Raw genomic sequence first — 22,922 nt, forward strand, 5'->3', positions numbered from 1 at the left:
GATCCCCAATACCGCTCTAGTAATGAAGTATAAAAAGCATGGATTAGAGAATTCCATTTGTATTTTGGTGACAATGCATGCAATGAATTTTTATAGTTTTTGTATAGGCATGCAAATGTTTTTTTTTTTTAATAAAAGGCATGCAAATGCATAGATATCACAATTATGAAAAGAAGTATAATGTATCGTATTCATATGATGAAAAGAAGTGCTTATACTTGTTTGATTTTTTTATTACATTATAAGTTACAACCACTAAAAATAATGAAGTAATTGTGTATTTTTTTAAGAGGAAGTAATTGTGTCTTAGTTTTACAATAACATGACTTAATTTTACACCCTTTATTTGTAACAATATTTAAATATATATTTTGATATTATAAGTAAAAGATTTCTTTTTCATCTTATAAGTTATAAAATATTGTTTTTGTTATTGAAAATTGTATTTAATTATTTTATATTTACATTATTATTATTATTATTATTATTATTATTATTATTATTATTATTATTATTATTATTATTATTATACCGAAATATATATTTAATCATTATCCTTTAACTAGGATTAAACCAGCGAATTCAACAATGAATTGCAATCCAAATTACCAATACCTTTACCAATTAACATTCCAATATCAATCCACTTTTCAAATCATTTTACGGTTGTGTTTTTGGATGAATCAATTATCATAAATAACTCAATAAATTGCAAGCATAAAATGGGAGGACATGAATTAATGTTGCGTTTTTAAGTTCTGAGGAAGAGGAATTGGTGATTGAAGAAATGGCAGATGCAGCGAAGGGTACCTACAGAGCCTCAAGATGGTCCCTTAACGGAATGACTGCTCTTGTGACCGGTGGAACTCGTGGAATTGGGTCAGTCCCTTTATTTATTATTGGAAAGGGAATATTTTGGTTGTAAAAAAGTTTGATGCTTTTTGGTCTCTACCTATGAAAAACTGTGTTTGATTTCAGGCATGCCATAGTGGAGGACTTATGTGGGTTTGGTGCCACTGTCCACACTTGTTCCAGAAACCAAGCTGAATTGGATAAGTGTTTGACAGAATGGCGTAGCAAAGGTTTTTTGGTTTCTGGGTCTGTGTGTGATGTCTCATCTCAACCCCACAGAGAGAAGTTCATTCAGGAAGTCACTTCCATCTTCAATGGCAAGCTTAACATCTATGTAAGTGGGTGTTTGGATGAGCGATGATAAAATTGATTTTGAAGGAAATTGATTTTGAATGAAATTGATTTTGTAAAATTGATTTTAAAGTGCTGTATTTGTGTTTGAATGTATATATTATAGAATCAAGTTAAAAGTAAAATTCAGTATAAAGTTTTTTATCCAAGGTAAAAGATAGTCAAAATAGCATTAACACATACTCAAGTTTTGTTCCACTAAATCATGTTAACATTGAAGTGTAAAAACATGTAGGTCAAAGTCATAATCAAGTTTGACTAGCTCTAGACTCAAATTTGGTGTTCCAAACAAGGAACCAAACAAGCTCTAAGTCAACCCTCTTTTTCTAATACTGAAAAAATCAAAAGGGAATTACATTTCTGAGAGGCTAAGGTTGTTTTAATATTCCTTGTAACCTAACATAGGTGAACAATGTTGGAGTAAACTATAGGAAGCCCACAATTGAGTACACTGCTGAAGTATATTCACAAATTATGGCAGTCAATTTAGACTCTGCTTACCATCTGTGCCAACTTGCATATCCTCTTCTGAAAGCATCTGGAATGGGAAGCATTGTGTTCATTTCATCTATTGCTGGAGTGGTCAGCTTAGGTACTGGATCTGTCTATGCAGCATGTAAAGGTAAGTCACCGTGCTATGAAACATGCACATCTTTCTTGTTTGAGTGTCTTCATGTCGGACATGTTTCCGACACCGATATTTGTTCAATACTTGTCTGACACTTCTTATTAGGTGTCTAATTTAAAAATTATTTTTTGTTGGCTTGAATACTAAAGTTGTTACCTTTACACAACTCATAAATTTAAAAAATATCGAAGGATGGTTTAAAAAGATGAAAATACCATCAATTTAGATATTTTGTAATATGACTCTTATTGAACCAATTTAGAGTTTCTCTGTTTGTGTGTATGTGATATGTCTGTGTCCTAAATTTTAGACATTAATTATGTCAAAGTGTCTGTGTCCGTCTCATATGCTTCATTGGCATCATGTTCATACTAATTTGGCTTTTGAGATTAATAAAATGTTGGTGTGATTAAGGGCACTGAATGTTTCCTGTCCAATGCTATTTTCAGCTGCAACCAATCAGCTTACGAAATATCTTGCTTGTGAATGGGCTAAAGACAACATAAGGAGCAATTGTGTTGTTCCTGCCACTACCAATACACCACTTGTTGAACATGTAAGGCTCTTCTTAATTGCTTCCTATTTTTATTGGAACTAGTTGCTTTCCTTTTGACTGAAGGTATTGAAGATAGAATAATACTGGAATGAGGCATTAAGAGCCTGTTTGTTTCTCTTTTTAAAATGAATTTTTTAGTTTCTAAAACTTAAAAAATTAAAAAAATTGTTTGATTTGAAAATTCTTTTCAGCAGATTTCATTTCCTGCCAATTTGTTTTTTTTATATGCTTCATCAAGACTCAAGCTCAAAACACGTGGCTCAACACAACGTCATCATGCAATTCACAAAAATTCACGAAATTTGTTTGCATCATTCAGAGCTTTACACCGTTCAGAGTTGTTGTGCTCTTATGCAGTAGCACTTTCCAGCTGCATTAAAGTTTTAAAAAAAATTGAAAACTAAAAACATCTCATACCTCTTTCTGTTTTTTACTTTTTAAAACACTTGTTTTCAAAATAATTTTAAGAACTTGATGAAGTTTAAGTGAAAAATGAACTGATGAGTAACATAAAACTGTTTTAGAAATCAGTTTTTAAAATCAAAAACTGAAACAAACAAGGTCCTAACTATCTTGTTCACTCAATAGGACTTGGAAAACACCTCTAGTCACTAGTGACTAGTGACACACCATATCCTCCAAAACTTACAATTATAAACTTATGTTAGAGGAGAAAAAAAGGCCAAAAACTAATAGCTGTCACATTTGAATTTGATGCTTATGCTTGAATTGAATCTGGACTTGGTACATGAACCTAGCTATATACAATGGTAACAATGCGCACCTTCAAAAAATACTACTATATTCATCAAAGTAAAATTACTTACTTATCTGTCCTGCATTCCCTCACTTATCATAAACATTTCGACTACTCTGTATTTGTGTTCTATATTTATAAACATTTTCAATCTTGAATTAGCTTAACTTTTGTGTAACTATTTTTTTAATCACATATTTCTTCAAAATAAAGTATATTAAAATTTTCTTTTTGATACACATCACAAGACTTAGGCTTTAAAATAATATAATTTTATTAAATAAAAATAATATTACATTTATATGACTGAAAATTTTGATTAGTGAAAATCTTAATTATTGAAGGATTTAAGTAATATAAATTTTTTAAAAGTCCAAAGAAATATTGTTTTTTTGTAATAAATAAACGGAATTAATGTCAACAGTGTTAAATATTCTGGAAGAGAAACTTTTATTAATATAACATATATCAATAAAGTATTACATATTGCTATAAAATTAAACTAAAAATGATGCATTACGTAAATAATTATTTAAATTGAAGTATATGTATTCTTTTGTAATTTTAAAACCTTAATATTATATATTGGTATGGAGATAGATTTATATATAAAAGGATAAAGTATTTTTTTTAGTCCTTCAGAATATTTAGGAATGTTATTTTAGTTCCTATAAAAAAAATTAACATGTTTTACGTCTCTTCATGTATCCAAAAACTCATGTTTTTAGCTGCTAATGAAGTACTAAAATCACGTCACTTTTAGTAAATGTAAGGATTATAAACGTATTAAATTTTTATAGGAACTAAAATCAACCTTCCAAAATATTTTGTGGATAAAAAAAATTTAATAATACCACAGGTTGATCCAATATTGGCAGGTTTATTTAACAGAATGTATTTGCCATCAAGCTTGTGCTCTACCTGTTAAAGGAAAACATGTCAAATAAATGTACTAAGAGCTATTTGCCTTCCTCTCTTTATGTTTCTTCCAGTATATTTTTTGAATAATTTAATAAATTTGACTTCCTTAAAATGTATTTATGTTTGTTTTAATAACACATATATGTGTGGAAAATTTGGAATAGTAGCTATATTATTAATAGTTAATATTTATTGTACATATTGTATTCTTGTTCTATACACTTACCATGTTAAGTACCCTAAGGTTAAGGTGTATTGTGGAGAGAAACAAGGGAAGGCAACTTAGGATTTGATCCCTGGAGTGAAAGGTGTAACCTTATGTATTATTCGCTGTACACATGACAGCAGGGAGCATAAAATTCTATGGGAGATTCTTCAACAGAAAGGTGTGAGAAAGGAGTGAGTGGGGAAATGATGGGAGTCACCAAGCCTCTCTTTAATGCCTTGGCTAGCAGTGTTTCCATTTTTGCTTTTTCAGAAATTTCATTTCTGTTTCGGGTATATAACACTACTACAAGCAGTACATGGCCTTTTCCCCTAAGTAACAATGATGAAAACTTAATTTCAATGTCATCTGAATTTGACTATATATTGATAAAAAAAAACTTGGGAGAATCAGACCTCAAAAGCTAGTCATTGTAGTTGGAGAATCCAAGACACTCTCCCATACTAGAATTTCATATTTCACAATTCCAATATAGAACTAAGTCTTATACCTTGCAATTGGATCCCAACAGACAATTATTTGAGTTAATATAACTTCAAGACTTCCTTTTGAGGGCTACCATACTTTCTGTTAAATAAATTACCTAATTATAAATGCAAAAGGCTCATAGGAGGTCTGCATTTCAAAACATGGCAAAAGTAATGGTATTCAAATCTTTTGTTAGCTTAAAAATCTTAGATATCTTAATTTATTTAGAGTCTACAGCTGTATGGCTCTTGGATTGTCTGGTTAAGCTGAGAGATATGACATGATTTCTGGATACCTTTAGTGATAATTTCTCCTAATTTTTGCTGAGAACTTTTGTGTTTAGATTGGTACATTTTTAATAATTTTGAAATAGAAACTCTTTTTTTTATCAGCAAATGTTAATTGTTAGTTTTTGTCAGCAAGGGAATTTGAACCCATGACCTCTCTTCCCTTTCTTTCTCTCTTCATCACTAGACCAACCTTATATCTCCTACAGAAACTCCAACCTTATATCTCCTACAGAAACTCTTTTTTATATGCAATAATTCTTTCTGATTGTTTCGCACTCATGTTTTGTGATAAGCTGCTTCGCAACAAGAAGTATGTAGAAGAAATGTTATCTCGAACTCCTCTTGGGCGCATCGCAAAACCTGAAGAAGTTTCTGCCTTGGTGGCTTACCTTTGTCTGCCAGCTGCCTCTTACATCACAGGACAGGTTGTTCTTGTTGATGGAGGATTATCAGTTAATGGATTTCAAACCAGCATGAGAATAACATGACTTTCACATATTTCTCAGTTTATTGTCTATCAGCATGAGAATGACATGACAACACTATCCTTTATTCTTGTTTTATCCGTAATATTGGAGCACATTGTGAGGAGGTTTATAACAAGTCACACATCTCAACTAACTGAGATACCCTTCATTCTTTAATTTATTTCATGTGACATTGGATTTAATTTCATCCTTGGTGATTTTGCTTTGCCTGCCTGCTGCCTAGAACATCACGGACAGGTTATTTCTGTTGATGGGGATTGGAGAATAAACCATGAACGAATTTCAAACCAGCATGAGAAATTGGGAATAACACATCTTTGAAATAAAGGATCTCATTCTTTCAAACAATTTTTATATTCCACGAAGCTATGGACGTATAATCGGTATGCATTTTATGCTGCTACTTTGGGATTGCAATATTAGTTCTCTTGTGCCCGAAATGGATAATGCGTCTCATTGAATAAATTTTTCCATAAGTACTCATGGGAGATGAAAGTAATACAATAGAATAAATTTAAAAAGGATGTGCACAGTATAATTTTTTTTTATGTTATCATTCCATCTCAAATTATCATGTTCTCTTAACAAGTCACATCTAAGATGATTTTTAATTGGATAACAATATACAATCTTTTATTTTATATATATATATATATATATATATATATATATATATATATATATATATATATATATATATAAAACTCTTTACCATAAGAAAAGAATATGCAATAATAATATAAAGTTATTTTTTACACCATCATTCAATCATAATATACAATTGGTTGACATGGTGAAATCTTATACGTTAAGAGTGTATATTTATTAAATTTTTTAAAATAAAATTGTTAAAAATAATTGTTTAATATTGTTACTTCTCAATTTTATATAATATTAATTGAATTTAATTATGATATATAACCAAAGTAATCTAACTTTAATTTTCAAACTATATAAAAATTTATTATACAAAATATTTTAAAATTATTATTCATTTATTGAGTATTTACTTTAATTTATTATTTTTATATCAAAACAATTTGGAAAAAAATTAAAAAAATATTATTTTTTTATCATGCATGATGCATTTGTTTGTTTTACATTGATACTATGGACACAATATTGTTATGATCATATGCCATAAAATTATACTCATATTTTCAATTATTATTGTAGTTAGGTTAAAATTATACTCATACTTAACAAAGATTTAGGATAATATTTTTTTTAAATGTTATAAATATGAGATATATAGTCTATAAAAAATTAATAAATTATTTTGTTAAATTATAATATTTAATATATTTTTAATCATAACCTTATAAAAAAATGGCTTTTAAAATGGTTAATTTTGATTAAAAAAACATATTATTTTAAAAAATATTTTAACGATGATTTTTATAATAAATATAAACTTGTTAAAAAAATTATATTTTTTATTTATTCAAATTATAGTTTATATTTAAATAATTTTGTGCAACAGCATCGAGTTATAATAGATGTAGGTTGAATTTCTATACTCAAAAGACCATATATAATTCTTAAATAGAAATTATATACTATTTTGATATGTTACAGTGTGATTTCAACAATGATGTTGAGTGAACCGCCTACTTTGTGATATGAGGCATGCATCTGAAATTGTATTAACATCCTACTTTTAACACCATCACGGTATATGTTAGTTCACTAAGCATACATACATTCAAGGTCAAAGTAAACCTAAATAACTTGCTTGAGTGGCCTAATATCAATCAAAATCACACTTTGGAAACTTGTTGGGTATTTTTCTTTTTGCAAATTTTTTGGATATATAAAATTTCACGTCTGGGAGTCGAGATAATAAGTCATTTATGAACACCTTTTCTTTTTAATTTATAATCTATCAAAGTCCATTCTTAAGAAGAAAAAAAAAAAACACATATCCCAATAATACTTAAGATACTGGTACGCTTAATAAATAATAAATAAATACTTGAGGTAGGAACACAAACTTTCTTAATTTGTTAAATCAAGAGATGACACCATTTAGCCGAGATAGTATGATATTGAGTTAATACTTTTAAAGTTGGACAAAGACAAGGTCATGCGTGTCAAATTATATCACAGAGGTTTCAGGCAATTTTCTTATGCTGCTTTCTTTGTGTACCATATGACACACATCATGGATACTAGAAAAAACAACATATGTTGTCTTAAAACTCTTGGCATAGGAAATCTGATTTTTGGTAATTGCTGTGTGAGTAGTTTCACATGAGAGCATGGGAGAGGTGCCATTTGCTGAAGGTGTAAACCTTATTCATCTAAGGCATGGCTTCCTCGGGTCATATGTCCCCTTTAATTAATTGGCTAATCATGCATGTGTAATAGAATCTCTGTCTGTCAATAGCTGCTGTGAGTATCAAGTATCAAACACCATGTTGGAGCACATTGACACATCACATATTTTTGTCTTTGTTTAATCTTTTATGTTATACATTTGAAGTAGTTTAATGAAACACTTGTGTTGAATTGTGATAAAGTAATGGTGTGCATATACACTCTAATTTCCCTTTTTTATTTCTTGGACGATGGCCAAGTCATTGTACTTTATCTTTTCATGAAATTTAATGTTTTTTATTTACTCTTACCAAAACTAATAATATCTTATGCACGATAACCAAATATATAAATGAGTTACTCTAGAGTTTTTTTTTTTTCTTTCTTGCTAAATCTCAAGTACTATTGTCAATATTTTAATACACCACTATTTTTTTTCTTAAATTAAACAACTGTATTTTTACTTTATTTTCTCATGTTTTCATTTACTTTATTTTTCTTTTTCTATTCTCATGCATTTTAGGAATAATTATTCATTTAGTCTTTATAATTATACAAATTTTATATTTTAGTTCTTATACTTAAAAATCATTATCTCTATTGGTCCCTCTATAATCATTTCTGAATATTTTTGTCACTACTATTGCACAAAATTTACCTTTTAATCTGTCATTTTGTAACAACTAGTGTAATGGCACCGTCTTAAGTTTATAATTTACAAATTCTTATATTATTATAATTTTTAATATATTTGTAATATCTTTTTAATTTATATATATATATATATATATATATATATATATATATATATATGTTTTTGTGTTTGTGCATGTGTATATATATGTACGTGTGCATGAGTGTATGTATGTGTGCAAGTATATTTATAGGTTTCTGTTAAAAGATTAAAACAAAAAATAAATTAAATTAAAAACAAACAAACAAATTTGAAGCATATTGTTATACTAAAACATATATTTATACTAAAAATAAATAATTTTTAATTTTTATATTTATACTAAAATTATATTGGAGCAACTTAACTTATATATATTTAAAATTATTTAAATAATTTCAAATTACAAATACCCATGAGTTTGAGTTATTACCTACTCATGGCTAGTAAATAAATAAGTAGAGTAAAAATTGATTTATTTTACCCTTAGACACATATACACGTTAAACTATCTATTTTCAATCTATAATAAATCTTAGTACATATTTTTTGTCATCTCTAATAGTTATATTTATAGCCGAAACTAAAAGATGGATCAAGAGAATTCACAAATGAAATAATATTTTTATATTATATATCAGTCATTCGTAATCATAATCACTGGTATTGATAACTGTAATCATCGATTTTGTTTCATACATGCTTACCCATTGCATTATGTTCACCATTAAAAAAAAATAAAAAAGATCAATTTTAACATTATTGTAGAGAATGATGCATGAAATATTTTTCTTTAAAGTAGCATGTGACAAATGAAAAAATTTACTTGAGAAGATCACCCTTTGTCACACTTGAAGAGAAGAAACAAAAAAATGACAATAAAAGTTACTTTATTTTTTTCCTTAAATTAAACCGCTCTAGTTTTATTTTATTTTTCTCATGTTTTCATTCATTTTATTTTTCTCTTCCTATTCTCATGCATTTTAGGAAAAAAAATCACTTGGTCTTTGTAATTGTACAAATTTTATCTTCTTATACTTAAAAATCATCATCTCTTTTGGGCCCGTTATCATTTTTTAATCCTTTTTGTTGCTATTATTACACAAAATTTACCTTTTAATCTTTGTCATTTTGTAACAATAGGGACTAAAAAATATATAAAAGTATTTGTATATGGACCAAAAGGAATGATTTTTAAGTATAGAGCTTTAAAAAGTAAAACTTGTGTAACTATAAGAATCAAATGAATAATTTTTCTTTTCTTTTATTTTTTTTTTCACACCAAAGACATATTAGAAAACTCATCATAATTATTAATAAGTCATTGTTCTGAGTGAAACATATTGTTAAAAAAGATATTAAGTTTGAATCTTTTGATGAAAAAAAAATGAATGAAAGAATTTTTTTTACTAAAGATAACAAAGATTAATCATAAATAAAATTGATAACATTTTACACTAATGTTATGATAAAAAAATTAAATTAAAATATTTATACTAGAGATGGAAATTATATTTTAGTTATATTTAAATTGGATTATATGATATGTTTAGTGTTTAGTAGGAAGGAAAGAAAATAGGGGAAAAAAACTCAAATAATAATAACTTTTTTAAAAATTGAGAAAATAGAAAGAAAAAATTACTAATAAAAACATCAATTTTAATTTGTCTTTCACTTTCCTTATGATTCAAATTTCATATTTTCTCTTTCATCTTTATTCTCTTTCCCTCATTCTAAACATAAATTTAATCTACACATTGGAAGAATTAAAGAAAAAGATCATTTAAAAGAAAAGAATGCATTCCCAAGGATAGCAAAGCATTAAACATAGATCGTAACAACCATGATGATAAATTGATAATAAGAAAAACTTCACTGAAATTAGTACATAAGGAATCAGTGTGGCTTTTTGGTGAAAGACTGAAAAGGTCAGGATTCTGAGTGGCAGATGACTGAACCTCTCTGTGCCTCTGGCAATGTTAATCACGTGGCCCGTTTTTGGTCACGTCACCTGTACTCACTTGCAGAGTTTGAGAAGTAAATCAAGTGTTTGGTGCATTGCATTCATCTGCACCTTCCCTCACTCTATAATTCACTCTCTTCCCTACCCTCTACGGGTATATCTCTTCTCCTTCCGCCAACAGCATCAAACCCAACCATCATTCAATACAAATTAATCAATTTTTCTAGAAGCAACCTAGCTTCTTTTCTTTTTCTCTTCCATTTTCCACGTATTATTTTTTTTATTTATGTATTTTTACTACATTTAAAAATCAAACTTATCACCCCTGAATGCATAGTTCATAGGATCAGAAAAATCAAAAGAAAAATTGATTAATTATATAGGAATTGAAACAAAACAAAAATCGCTTCAGTTTAATTTAAATAATCCTAGATTATATATGAGTAGATTTTTTTTCATTATTACTGTACGCGTTATTCATTTGATGGGAAGAAAATGATACTTGTTAGTCTTAGTTCATTAAAAGCTTGAAAGTTTTGTCAATGAAATTCAGTAGTGTAAGTAATTTCAATACGGTAAGCATGTGCTTTAATTTATGAGAAAATAAATTCCATGCACCAAGTGTAAAGATTTTTTCTACTCTCATTTTTTTTAAGAATTAAATATGATATCAGAAGATTTATGATACGTTCTATTTAATTAATTTTTTTTTTCTATTATCATCCATCTAAAAGTTATATTTATCATAAAGTATATCAATACATATCTATTAATTCTTAGTTTATTTTACAATATTGTTTATAAAGTAGTGTAAGTTCCACTATTTTACGTCAGTGATCCATCTTCCATAACTGATTGTTTAGTCGAATGTAGTAGTAGTCATACCCGATATCAGTTACGCCATATTTTAATTTCCCCTTCCACAACAATTGTACGCATTGCAAGCAAAGTGTGATTGCATTGCATCTTCCACATGTTGTGTTCTGCACGTTGTTAGTGCTATCCTCATGCGTGTCTCTGTTTAATGCTCAAATGACTTATAACGTGTTACGCTATGTAGTTCTAGTTGAAGACGAGGAAAACAATACCAATACAATAATAAATAACTAAAAAACAAACTAATAGTAATATTAATTACTACATAAAAAATAATTTCGCCTTTGATTACTGCAACTAAGCAGACAGAGAGCAAGACCAGTCAAAAGGAAAATATCAAGCGAAGTCATTCAAATTGGATAATACTTTTTTTTCACACTGACGTGTACCCAGATTAATGGAGGAATATATATATATATATATATATATATATATATATATATATAATTTGAGTTTGAGTTTTACCTACTTCAATTCTACAAAATCAACTTATAACATAAAAATATCAACTTATTATGTATTTTGTTTATATCATTAATTAACGTGAGGGGTAGTCATTTTGATTATGAAGTTTTGTAGGATTAGACATATGATCCAATAACATGCCGATAGTGAGTAATCTAATAGAGCTAATAGAATAAGTTTAGATACCATTTTAGTGCATATTTGTGTAGTTGTTTTTTTTTTTAAAGGGAATTTGTATCATTCTAAGGCACAAAATGCAAAAGGAACAAATTTGTTACTTCTGCATTTTATTCATTGAAATTCATGCGATTACATTTACAACAAACATGTTCTTAAAAATTGAGTTTAGACTTAGTTGATCTCCGTAAAACCGACTTATAAATTTTGTATTTAAGAAATGGTACGTTTTTTATTTGATTAAATTACAAACGAATTTCCGCTGGCGTGAAGGACTAACCATGCATGCAAAACACATGTATGTAGTAGATGTACAATGGAATTGAGTTTACACGTGTAAAAGATATTAAGATAAGAATAATTGGTAAGCAACCTATTAAGACTAAGCATATGAAATTATGAGGCCAATAAAAGTTAATTTAGTTTATAAGAAAAGAAACTATATATTAAAAAGATATGTGGTCGATTCTCACTACAAATATAAGAATTTTGTTAATGAATATATATAAATATTTTGAGTCTTGATATTTATTTTGATTCTAATAAATTTCAAAAATCTAATTCACTTAATATATATATATATATATCGGGAGGCGGCGAACATATGAAATTATGCATAAAGAAAGATCAAAGATGTGTATGATTGAATTGGGATGTATCTAACATACATTAGAATTAGATGGAAGAAGAAGAAGAAAAATGGAAAAGTAAGTAGCTAGGAGGGATGAGAACTGACAAGTGTCGTTTGTGAAAAGCATGTAGGTAGTAGGTTGGTGGTTTTGAAGTGTGAGTGGTATTGGAAACTTGGGGGGGGGTTGTGTCGGGTTTGATAGCAGTTTTGGGGAAGGATTCACATAAGAAGTAGCCACGCGTCCCACATTCAATAATGAGAACCTCAGATATTCTGCAAGCGTCAATCGCCTTTGACATGCGGTCCCACACGTGTCCAAATATCGCTTGTTACGTACATCGCTTTCATTCGACAACTGGAATCGCCACCTCCAACAACCTCCGTCTATTCCACGCTCTCTTTTTATCTTTTTTTTTTTTTTAATCTTCAAATTACCAATAACTACTAGTATTTTAATCTATATCAGACCTGGCCTTTTTTTTTTTTTTATAAATTCTTTGCTTATTATAAATTTAAATAAAACGAAAAGGATATTTTAATAGAATTAGATAAGAAGAAATTCGCATTTTTTTTAATGTTAAAGAAACTTTCTTTGTTACTTTATTATAATTTAAATAAATAAGTAAATGGTATAAATAACATTAGATAAAAGAAAATAATTTTAATATTGATAAAAATTATTTATTAGTATTTTTATTTTACAGTTTAAAAATACTTTAAAATGGAAAATGATGTGGAGATAAAAAAAAAAGTTTAAAGCTGAGCATTTTTACTTTCAATAAGTGGGAGTGGAAATCACACTCAAAGAAGAAAACAAAAACTAATTGCTAGTGAAGATCATTTGTTCAATGGTTGATGATAAATTTAAAAACACAACTTATAAAAAAATACTCATAATTATCTTATTAATATTATTGTAACAGGTTAATGATTTATTAATATTATTTTTACGTAATGAGTTAATATTGTTATTTAATAATAGGAACTAAGAAAAATTTATCACATTTTTAAATACCAAAATTTTATTTAAGCTTAAATTGTATTGACATGTGTTGCATTGTTTTAATAACATATTGCCTCTTAGATTATCTCTAATGGCATTTTCAACATTGTATATGTGAGTTACTTAGAATAAGATTTGTTGTTTAAATTATTGTTTCTTTTATACAGTACTGTTACTTGTACAAGCAACATTGCTTAGTTATTATTTTTTTCAATCAGAAGGTATTTTACAGGCCAATAATCAGTAAAAAAAAAATGAAGGAAACTAACTATTCATTGTTCACAACCATTGGTCAGATAATCAAACTCAGAGACATTATTTTAAGACTATCATTGCACAACTTTAAAATTAAAAAAAAAAAAAAAATCACACTCAAACTCAAACGCCTCAGGGAGAGTTAATCTATGCCAAATAGGCTAGATTTGAGTTGGAAAATATTATATTTGTTAGAGAGACTTGGACCTGATTTGCATCAAAGATCATTGGGAGCCTTAGAGCATGAGAACAACACGACCAAAAGAGATGGTTAGTAGAGAAACAAGAGAGAGACCAAATATTTTTACTTGATAAAATAAAGTTTACATATGATTTTGGTTTCTTTATTTTGTTTAATTTATAATTTTAATTATTTTATTTTAAAATAAAAATATTTGATCTCCTATTTTGAAAACCCATAAATACTTAATTTTATCTCATTTATTTTTCTTATTTTTATATTTTCATTAATTAAATTATGTCTTAAAAATACCTTAAATAAATATCTTATTTTAGAATTCAATTGGATCAAAATAATAAAAAAAAACATAAACAAAATAAAAATTTAGTCAAAATAACAATTAAACAAAATAATAAGAACAAAAGTATACTTAAACCTAAAAATATAAAGTGTTGAAAACATCAATTGATAGATCAATGACTTATATAGAAAAGAGGGAAAATATAAACAATAATATATTATTCTTTATTTAATTAAAAATCAAATAAAATTTAATTTTAAAACATAATTGAAATTTGTCTTAATTTTATTTTTTTCAATTATTTTGACTAATTATTTTTATCTCACTTCTTTTTACTCCGTTTGAATTGAATTTTCTTTAACGAAGGCGCGTGTTGGGCACATGGAGGGAGCGACCGTGAATAGCAGAATCAAAGAGAAATCTCGTATTCTACGATGAAGCCACGTGGTGACATCCCCCGGCCGAGTGTCATAGGAGACCGAAAAGTGGAATACAAAAGAAAAAAAAAGGAAAAAAGTGAAGGAAAAAAAATACTGGAGTAAATTGAATGCTATTAAGTTAGTTACATCCGCCCAAAAAATTACATATGCGCAATCAATTAATAATCAAATATTACAATTACTCAATAATTAATAATTTCTTAATTTTTTTACATGAATAATTTCTTTATTTTTTATTTTTCATTCCTAAAAATAAAAACTGTGTTAGAAATACACAATAATTTACGTGTTATGTTTAATTAACTTAGTTACATTTTTTTTTTCCAAAGTTAGCATTATGGATGGCATGTGACTATTGTGAACCTAACTGATCGTTGATCTACATGTGTAAAATGAGAATATATTATTTATTTAATGATATTGATTTGGGTTGAGGTTATGCAATAGTAATTATTTGGAAAGATAATAATAATTTGCGGGTGAAACGGAAACCAAATGAGAGAAGACAAAGAGGTTTGAAATTGGAATTTAGAAAAAATGGAATGGAAGGTGGTAAGAGAGAGAGAGGAGAGGACCACATGCGTGTCTGAAAAGGAAGAAGTGTTGGACCTAGCGTGGATGGAAATGATTGGTGCCACGTAGTCCTTTGAAAAAAGGGAATGCACCACGTGTTCGAAAGGCAACGCAGAGAGCGATGTGATCAAGGGTGCAAATAGCATACGGTGCCTCTGACGATGACGGTGTGGCCCCCAGGTGAACAATTCCTCTCTCTCTCTCTCTCACCGCCTAGAAAACCTTTTTCCCCAACCCCATTTCAATGGGTCCTTTCCACTCCCTCTCCCACTTTCTATTAACACCCCTCTTTCCTTCTCTACCTCTATTTAACTAATTCTACAATCTGTTATTACTTTTGCTTGCATCTCTCTGTGTTCAATCTTCAAAGACTTGAATTCTTCTTACTTAGGTTCTGAATGGCTGGAATTTGCTGTGGTGTTGTCGGAGAAGGTGACACTCCGGCTCCACTCGAGCCAACTACTCGCCCCTCCAGGCGCCGGAGTTTGGACATCTTACCCTTAAAATACATCGCTGACATGGCGGTGCCGCCGTCGGATGGTTCACGGAAACGTCCCAAGCTGGATCTCAGGGACCGCGATAACGTAGTTCAAAATTGCGACGAATCCACTGGACACAAGGTGGTGAAAAAAGAAGCCAAAGTGGAAATCCACGACAATGTTTCCGAAACGAAAAACGTAACTGTTGCGGATGCTTCGGAAGTTGAAGATTCTCCTAAGTTCGGCGTGACGTCAGTTTGCGGCAGGAGAAGAGACATGGAAGATTCCGTTTCGGTGCGGCCTTCCTTCACCCAAGGCTTCCACTACTTTGGCGTTTTCGACGGTCACGGTTGCTCTCATGTTCGTATTCTCTCACTATTCTTCTGCTAAATAGTAATGGATCTGGTTGTGGTTGTGGTTGTGGTTGTGAATTGTGATTCTTAGAAGTTGTATCGTTTTCTTTTCCACAGGTCGCGACTATGTGCAAGGAGCGGTTACACGAGATCGTGAATGAAGAGATTGACAGCGCGCGCGAGAATTTGGAGTGGAAGCTGACGATGGAGAACGGATTCGCTCGCATGGACGACGAGGTTAATCGCAGGAGCCAGAGCAACCAGACCTTCACCTGCAGGTGCGAGCTCCAGACTCCCCACTGCGACGCCGTCGGATCCACCGCCGTCGTCGCCATCGTCACGCCGGACAAACTCGTCGTTTCCAACTGCGGCGACTCCCGCGCCGTCCTCTGCCGGAAAGGCGTAGCCATCCCTCTCTCCTCCGATCACAAGGTCATTTTCCTTCATTTCATTTCCCGAGAACCAATAAAAAAACCGTTTCCCTAACGTAACCGTTTATTGCAGCCGGATCGACCCGACGAACTGCTCCGAGTCCAATCCAAGGGAGGGCGCGTGATTTACTGGGACGGTCCCAGAGTGCTTGGTGTGTTAGCCATGTCTCGAGCCATAGGTAAGTGAATGAAACAACGCGCACGATAGCAGCTTGATCTCTAGTTTTCGTTCGCGCATTTTAGCATAGGCGGTTAAGATTAACGCCAGTGTGTTACTTCCGTTTGTGTCAGGTGACAATTATCTGAAGCCGTACGTGATTTCTGAACCGGAGGTGACGGTGACGGAGCGGACGGAGGAGGACGAGTGTTTGATACTGGCGAGTGATGGGTTGTGGGATGTGGTGTCGAATGAAACCGCATGTGGTGTGGTGAGGATGTGCCTCAAGGCGCAGAAGCCGCCGTCGCCGCCGGGATCTCCGGGGAGTGACGTGGCGGCGGACGGTTCCGACCGGGCTTGCTCCGATGCGTCGATTTTGTTAACCAAGTTAGCGTTGGCGAGGCATAGTTCGGATAATGTGAGCGTGGTGGTGGTTGATTTGAGGAGAGATCAACGACAATCATCAAACTCCAATTAATTAACGTTGGCGAGAAACCAAACCAAAACCCTTTGTTTTCAGGACTTCGTTAAGAACGGGAAGACCAAATCAGAGGGAGGAGGGGCTTGTGGCTTTTGCTTTATCAAATGTTGATTGTAATGTAATGGGATTTTAGGTTAAAAAAACAAAGGAGCAAGGAAATTGTAACTTTGGAAAATGAAAAAAAAAAAAAAAACATAGGAAAATTTTACTATGGGGAAAATTTGTGTCGACAAAGGAATCAATCGGCCGGTCGACGCCCCTTTTCTCTTTGTCCATAATCGAATCTATAAATTGGATTTTGCTTTGATTCGTGTCTCTACCAATTTCTATTTTAAGTTTATTCTTGCAAATATTGGATCAAAGTTCATTATTGAATTTACTAGGACTTTTTGAAACTGAATGTGTCTATTGTCCAACTCTACCAAGATTATACCGGTTCGATAAGTTATATATTTTTTGTTCTGTAGTTTTACTTACAGTACAACATTTGGAGATGAACGACATTATTCATCTGCAGTTTTACAAGACGAGCACTGGAAAACGTTGCTATTCTTAAAAATTCAAAGCCAAACTGCCTCTTTTTTATTCCTCTGAACACTAATTGCTTGGATTAGATGTTGAATAACTTGACAGACAATGGCCCTTTCTGCTCCTATCCTCCCCAACTCTTGTGTATCTAAACCAAAGCTATTATCGCACCTAGTTTCCTCCTCCACTCTCAAGTCTCAAATCAGAGAAAAACTTTTGAATATTAAACAAATTATAGTTATTAACACTAATCTTTACTAATGATATTTAGATGAAATTTTAAAAGAGATGCATTTTAGTACCTTGTCACTTGTCAGGAAGCTTGAATAAGTGTCATGATTTAAAGAGTTCGTCGAATTATTTTTTATCCAAGTGTACTAACTCGATATCACAATAATAATATCGAGAAGGAAATTAGATTGAACAAGGTACTGAGGAAGTTGCGACATCAGAAAAAATTATAAAAATTTGAATCTGTAGAACCAGTTAAATTGGTTTAAAATGCGGATCTCGGAACTCTTGCATCATGAAAAAGATAATGGGTAATTTTCATGTTTGGATAATCTTTCTAAAAATACTTTTGGATGATAAATGTTTTTTTAGAGAAAGATATTGTACATGCTTGTTTGGATTCAAATTTGTGGACATAGCTTGAGTCAAAAGTATATTATAAATCTCAAGTTTAGTAAAAGAATGAGTTTACTATAAGTATAGTTTATATTTTGATATATTTTTGTTTAAAATTATGTTAATAAAATGAATTTTATTTGAATAATATTATTAATTAGAAGTACTTTTAATTAATGTTGCTATTGAATAGAAACTATTAATGGAAAATGAACTTTCAAAAAGATCAGTGATTAGATATAAGTTGTTAATATAATAGAATTAAAATTGAAGCATTTAAGTATTATTTGAGTTTAATTTTTGATAAAAAAAAAATTTTGTTAGATTTTATTTACCTCCCGACTTAACTCCAGATCCCTTCAAAGTATTTTATATACCTACATTAAACACTAAAATGAGTTTGATTTAGAAGCAACAAATGAGGCGCTTTTCAAAGTTTTTTTAGTTTAATTTTCTAGCCCTGCTGGTGTAAATATTTTTTAATTAAAAACCATCTTAAGTGTGGAATTTTAAAGAGCCATTATAAAAGTTGATAAAATTATAATATATAATATAATAATTTTTAATTGAATGGTAGTGTAAAAAATATTTATCTCATCAATAAATTTTAATTAAATTCATGCATATTTTTATATATGATTTCATACCATTCTTCGGTTTTTTTTAAAATACTATTCTTACTTTTTCTTTGTGTAGTCTAATAGATAAAACATAGATTAAGAAATATAATTAATATACATATTTTTAAATTTTTTTTAATATAACCTCCATTATCATTTATCTTTTATTTATGATAAATATATAGAATATTTTAAAATTAAATGAAAATATAAAAATATTAGTAAAATCATCTTAAGCTTTTACAAAATAGATCAATACGAAATTTTGTAAGAAAAAATACGGACACGTAATAAAAAGAAAGATAATGTTATTATTTATTGTAAAAATTGATATTATTATTATTATTATCATCATTATTATACCATCAAATGTTATGATGATGAAGCTGTGCTGGGTAGCAATAACCTCTACACGACACAAGAGTCACATAAGAAACTCGACAATAGATGTAATTTGATGACAGTGCCCTTTATTTGGGACCCCAGTTGTCGACTTGAGGATGGATAAATGTTGTTCCTCTAAATAGTTATATTCATGTAGTTCTTTTTCCGTACACGGCTTAGGCAATTAAAGAAACAAATCAATAAATCAAAAGATAAATCATTTAAAAAAACATGCTTTAATTGTATTCTTTAAAAATTTATATAATTTAATTTCTAATTTTATACATTTTGTGATATGTTTTCTTCTAACCCGAAATTGAATAAATTTTAAAATTAAATTTATGATCAAGTCAATAAAATTTTTAAAAAATAAATTGTCTGGAAAGTAATTATTTTGAAGACTAAATTATGTATTAAGTTGTCATTAATTCGATATATTTAGAGATTAGATTATACATACAAACAATTTTAAGAATCAAACTAAAATTAATTGTCACTGAGAACGAAATTATATCTACTCATTTTATAATTAAATACTTTAATGATGATCTAGTAGTTATCGGTAGTATTTTTCTTTTAAGAGGAAACACAATTCTTAAACAGAATGAAAGGAAAAAGATATTTGGGTTTTGGTTGTTACTTGTTAGCACATTACACCATTTTTTATGCAAATTTCACAAATAAACTAAACATGTGGGCTCACTTACATTATTAATCAAAGATGGACACGTAGCATTTGATCCTTTTTTTGTGTCACCATCTCTTAGCTGGACGAGATTTGCTTGGATTTGATGCTGATTGCTTGCGTTCAACCCTATCAGTTGGGCCCATATACTAGTTACATCTAAGAATCAATTTTCTACTTCTTCACTAATTATTTCTGGAAAAAACCATTGAATTTGATCTTAAACTAATATATAGTAATTAGTCTTCTTTAAAAACGATTAGTTTACCTAATTTGGAAATTAGCTTAAGTGTTATGAAACCTTCTTGATATGGTCAAGGCTATTTGCAATAATGTGCATTTTGACAAATTACTACATAGTGCATATGACTATGAGGCTGCAACTACTACTTCAGAAATAATGTGGGTGCGAGAGATAAAAATGTTTGAAGCACAATTAGAGGCGAGGATAGAACAAAATCAGAGTAGGTTTTAGTAGGTTGCCACCCAAAATGTTTTAATGAGATGTTTGTTTAGAGATTTTCTCTTTTCAAACTCCTTGAAGGAGTGATCATCTATTTCACAACAAACTCTGATGATAGAACTCAAGATGTAGAACTTCTCTTAGTCATAACTGACTCTGACGCTCAATTTCGTTAGGTGAAGAGTTAAGAAGCAAAATATTAAAGATAATGTACACATCTCATGAAGCTGTATCCAAGGTTTAAATTGCTCCATTAACTTTCTTTTAAAAGTAATTACTGTTTTGAATTTGTTATGAATATGATTTATCTATTTTTAAATGTTCAAAGATACTTTATAAGTTATTTTTTTTATCGATAAATATTAATTATTAATTTATTATTTTTAATTAGTATGAGAATTTGAAGTTATGAATTCTCTTCTTTTTTTCCCTTCTTCCTTTATTCATTAAGCCAAGAACAAGTCATTATCTGGTTTAAACGATTGATTGGTATCATAAAATACCAGATACATGATAAAGGCACTGAAGTTCATTAGGTACATTATTCGTCACTTTTACGTCATTATTACAGTACTTCTTTTAAAGTAAATTCCGACATACGGTTAGTGGTACAATTAATTTGATATACAGCATGGAGGGTTGGTATTGTCATGTGTTTAATGTTAAGAGAAATGATTGGATCAAGCTATTTTCCAAAATACTTGACATGGTATGAAACTATGTGATCTTGACCAATCTCTATATAACATATAACATCTAATCATATTTTTTAATTTTAAAAAAAATGTCCAATAGAGATTGGTTGAGATGACATTGTTCTAGCCCATGTAATAATTTATTGTTACATACCAGTTTTAGTTCTGTGCTAGTTTCAGGTAGCAGTTTTAGTTCCATGTCTCCTAATATGATAAGGTAGAAAATGAGAACACGGGAAAGCATAGAGCATGTAGAAATAACATTTCCATTTTGCATTTGGCCTAGAATCGGATAAGATGTAACCTACAATAATGTTATCCTATCCGAACTTTGGCATATAATCAACCATAATGCTTTATAACTTTCTTCAGCAGTTTATTGCTGCAATGTGTCCCAATCAAAATGGAAATTAAAAAAAAAAAGTAACATAATTCGTGCGTGTGGAAAATTAACAAGAATCTGATACCATTTAGTAAGAAAAATACCTAATAAAAAAATGCAGCGTCCACATGTTCTTACTAGAAGAAAAATGTACACGACTTCATAAATTGTTAAGATTCAAAAGAAATAAATTTGGCAGAATCTGTGGATAAATTTTTATTCCCCGAAGCATGGTGTTACAAATTCAACCACTAATCTAAACATATATATATATATATATATATATATATATATATATATATATGCTGAGGTTGACCGTGAAATGTGAATGCTCCACTTTTGAGATTTCCTGAATATAACATCCATAAGGAATAATGTCATAAGCATTACACGTGTGAGGAAAAACACTAGAGGCTTGAAAAAACATCCATCCATCCAAATTTAGATAATTAATAAACAAAAAACATTTGACGATTCATATTTGGTCACAAACAAAGTATGGAAGGTATCATATTCTGGTAGGATGCATGTCAAAGACAAAGTGGAGACAGTTCTTATTATCCCTTGCTGATCAATCGCTTCACTGACAAATTCTAGTGATTGTTTGATTCTATCACACGTTTTTTTGGTTTAAGTGTTGTACGTAACGCTAATCAAGACAGCGATTTGTCTTTCTCCTTTCTAAAGATTCAATTATAGTTACTTTCACTAACTACAAAGATATAAAGAAATTGAATCTTTCAAATTTATTAATGTTATTTTACATATATAAAAAAGATAGGATTAATTAACGCAAGTGGAAAATTTATATTTTAATTGTTTTTTCAAATGTAATTTTATCAATTCAATAATTATATCATGATAGTTTTCTATTGATTATGTATTTTTTTTTATTGATAAGATTATTATAAACGATAAAATTCATTCTCTGAATATTTAACGTAATAATATATTCAGGAACTTGATATTATCATTGATTTCAACTAGAGCAATTTTATACCAATTAATCCACATGTTTATTTTATCTACACAAAATTTTAAATAATTTAGACACTTATGGATAAGTAATCGGCAGAGATTATCTCCATTGAAAATTAACATGAGAGTATCCTATGAATACATCTCATTCATTCATGTTTTTTAAACATTACTTTATAGTATTTTTAATAAAATAAATTATATAATTTCAATGGCTAAGATATCATCCAGTGACATTCACCGGAGAGGATCTTAACTCTAAGTA

At 29.6% G+C, this 22,922-nt stretch overlaps 2 protein-coding genes across 2 annotated transcripts; both read left to right on the top strand.

The window, feature by feature from the left end:
* Positions 1 to 602: 602 nt before the first annotated feature.
* Positions 603 to 5,743, top strand: LOC114382324 (tropinone reductase homolog At5g06060-like). Its single transcript, XM_028341653.1, has 5 exons — positions 603 to 879; positions 979 to 1,186; positions 1,609 to 1,825; positions 2,281 to 2,387; positions 5,343 to 5,743. The coding sequence occupies exons 1-5, from the start codon at positions 788 to 790 to the stop codon at positions 5,535 to 5,537; spliced, it is 819 nt and encodes a 272-aa protein (XP_028197454.1). The 5' UTR covers positions 603 to 787; the 3' UTR covers positions 5,538 to 5,743.
* Positions 5,744 to 15,617: 9,874 nt separating this feature from the next.
* LOC114382360 (protein phosphatase 2C 37-like) lies at positions 15,618 to 17,610 on the top strand. The gene is made up of 4 exons (XM_028341722.1): positions 15,618 to 16,233; positions 16,344 to 16,658; positions 16,731 to 16,836; positions 16,949 to 17,610. Exons 1-4 carry the CDS (start codon positions 15,793 to 15,795, stop codon positions 17,290 to 17,292), a joined length of 1,206 nt encoding a protein of 401 aa, XP_028197523.1. The 5' UTR covers positions 15,618 to 15,792; the 3' UTR covers positions 17,293 to 17,610.
* Positions 17,611 to 22,922: the final 5,312 nt, after the last annotated feature.

Source organism: Glycine soja, chromosome 13 (assembly GCF_004193775.1).
Source record: "Glycine soja cultivar W05 chromosome 13, ASM419377v2, whole genome shotgun sequence".
Taxonomy (NCBI): domain Eukaryota; kingdom Viridiplantae; phylum Streptophyta; class Magnoliopsida; order Fabales; family Fabaceae; genus Glycine; species Glycine soja.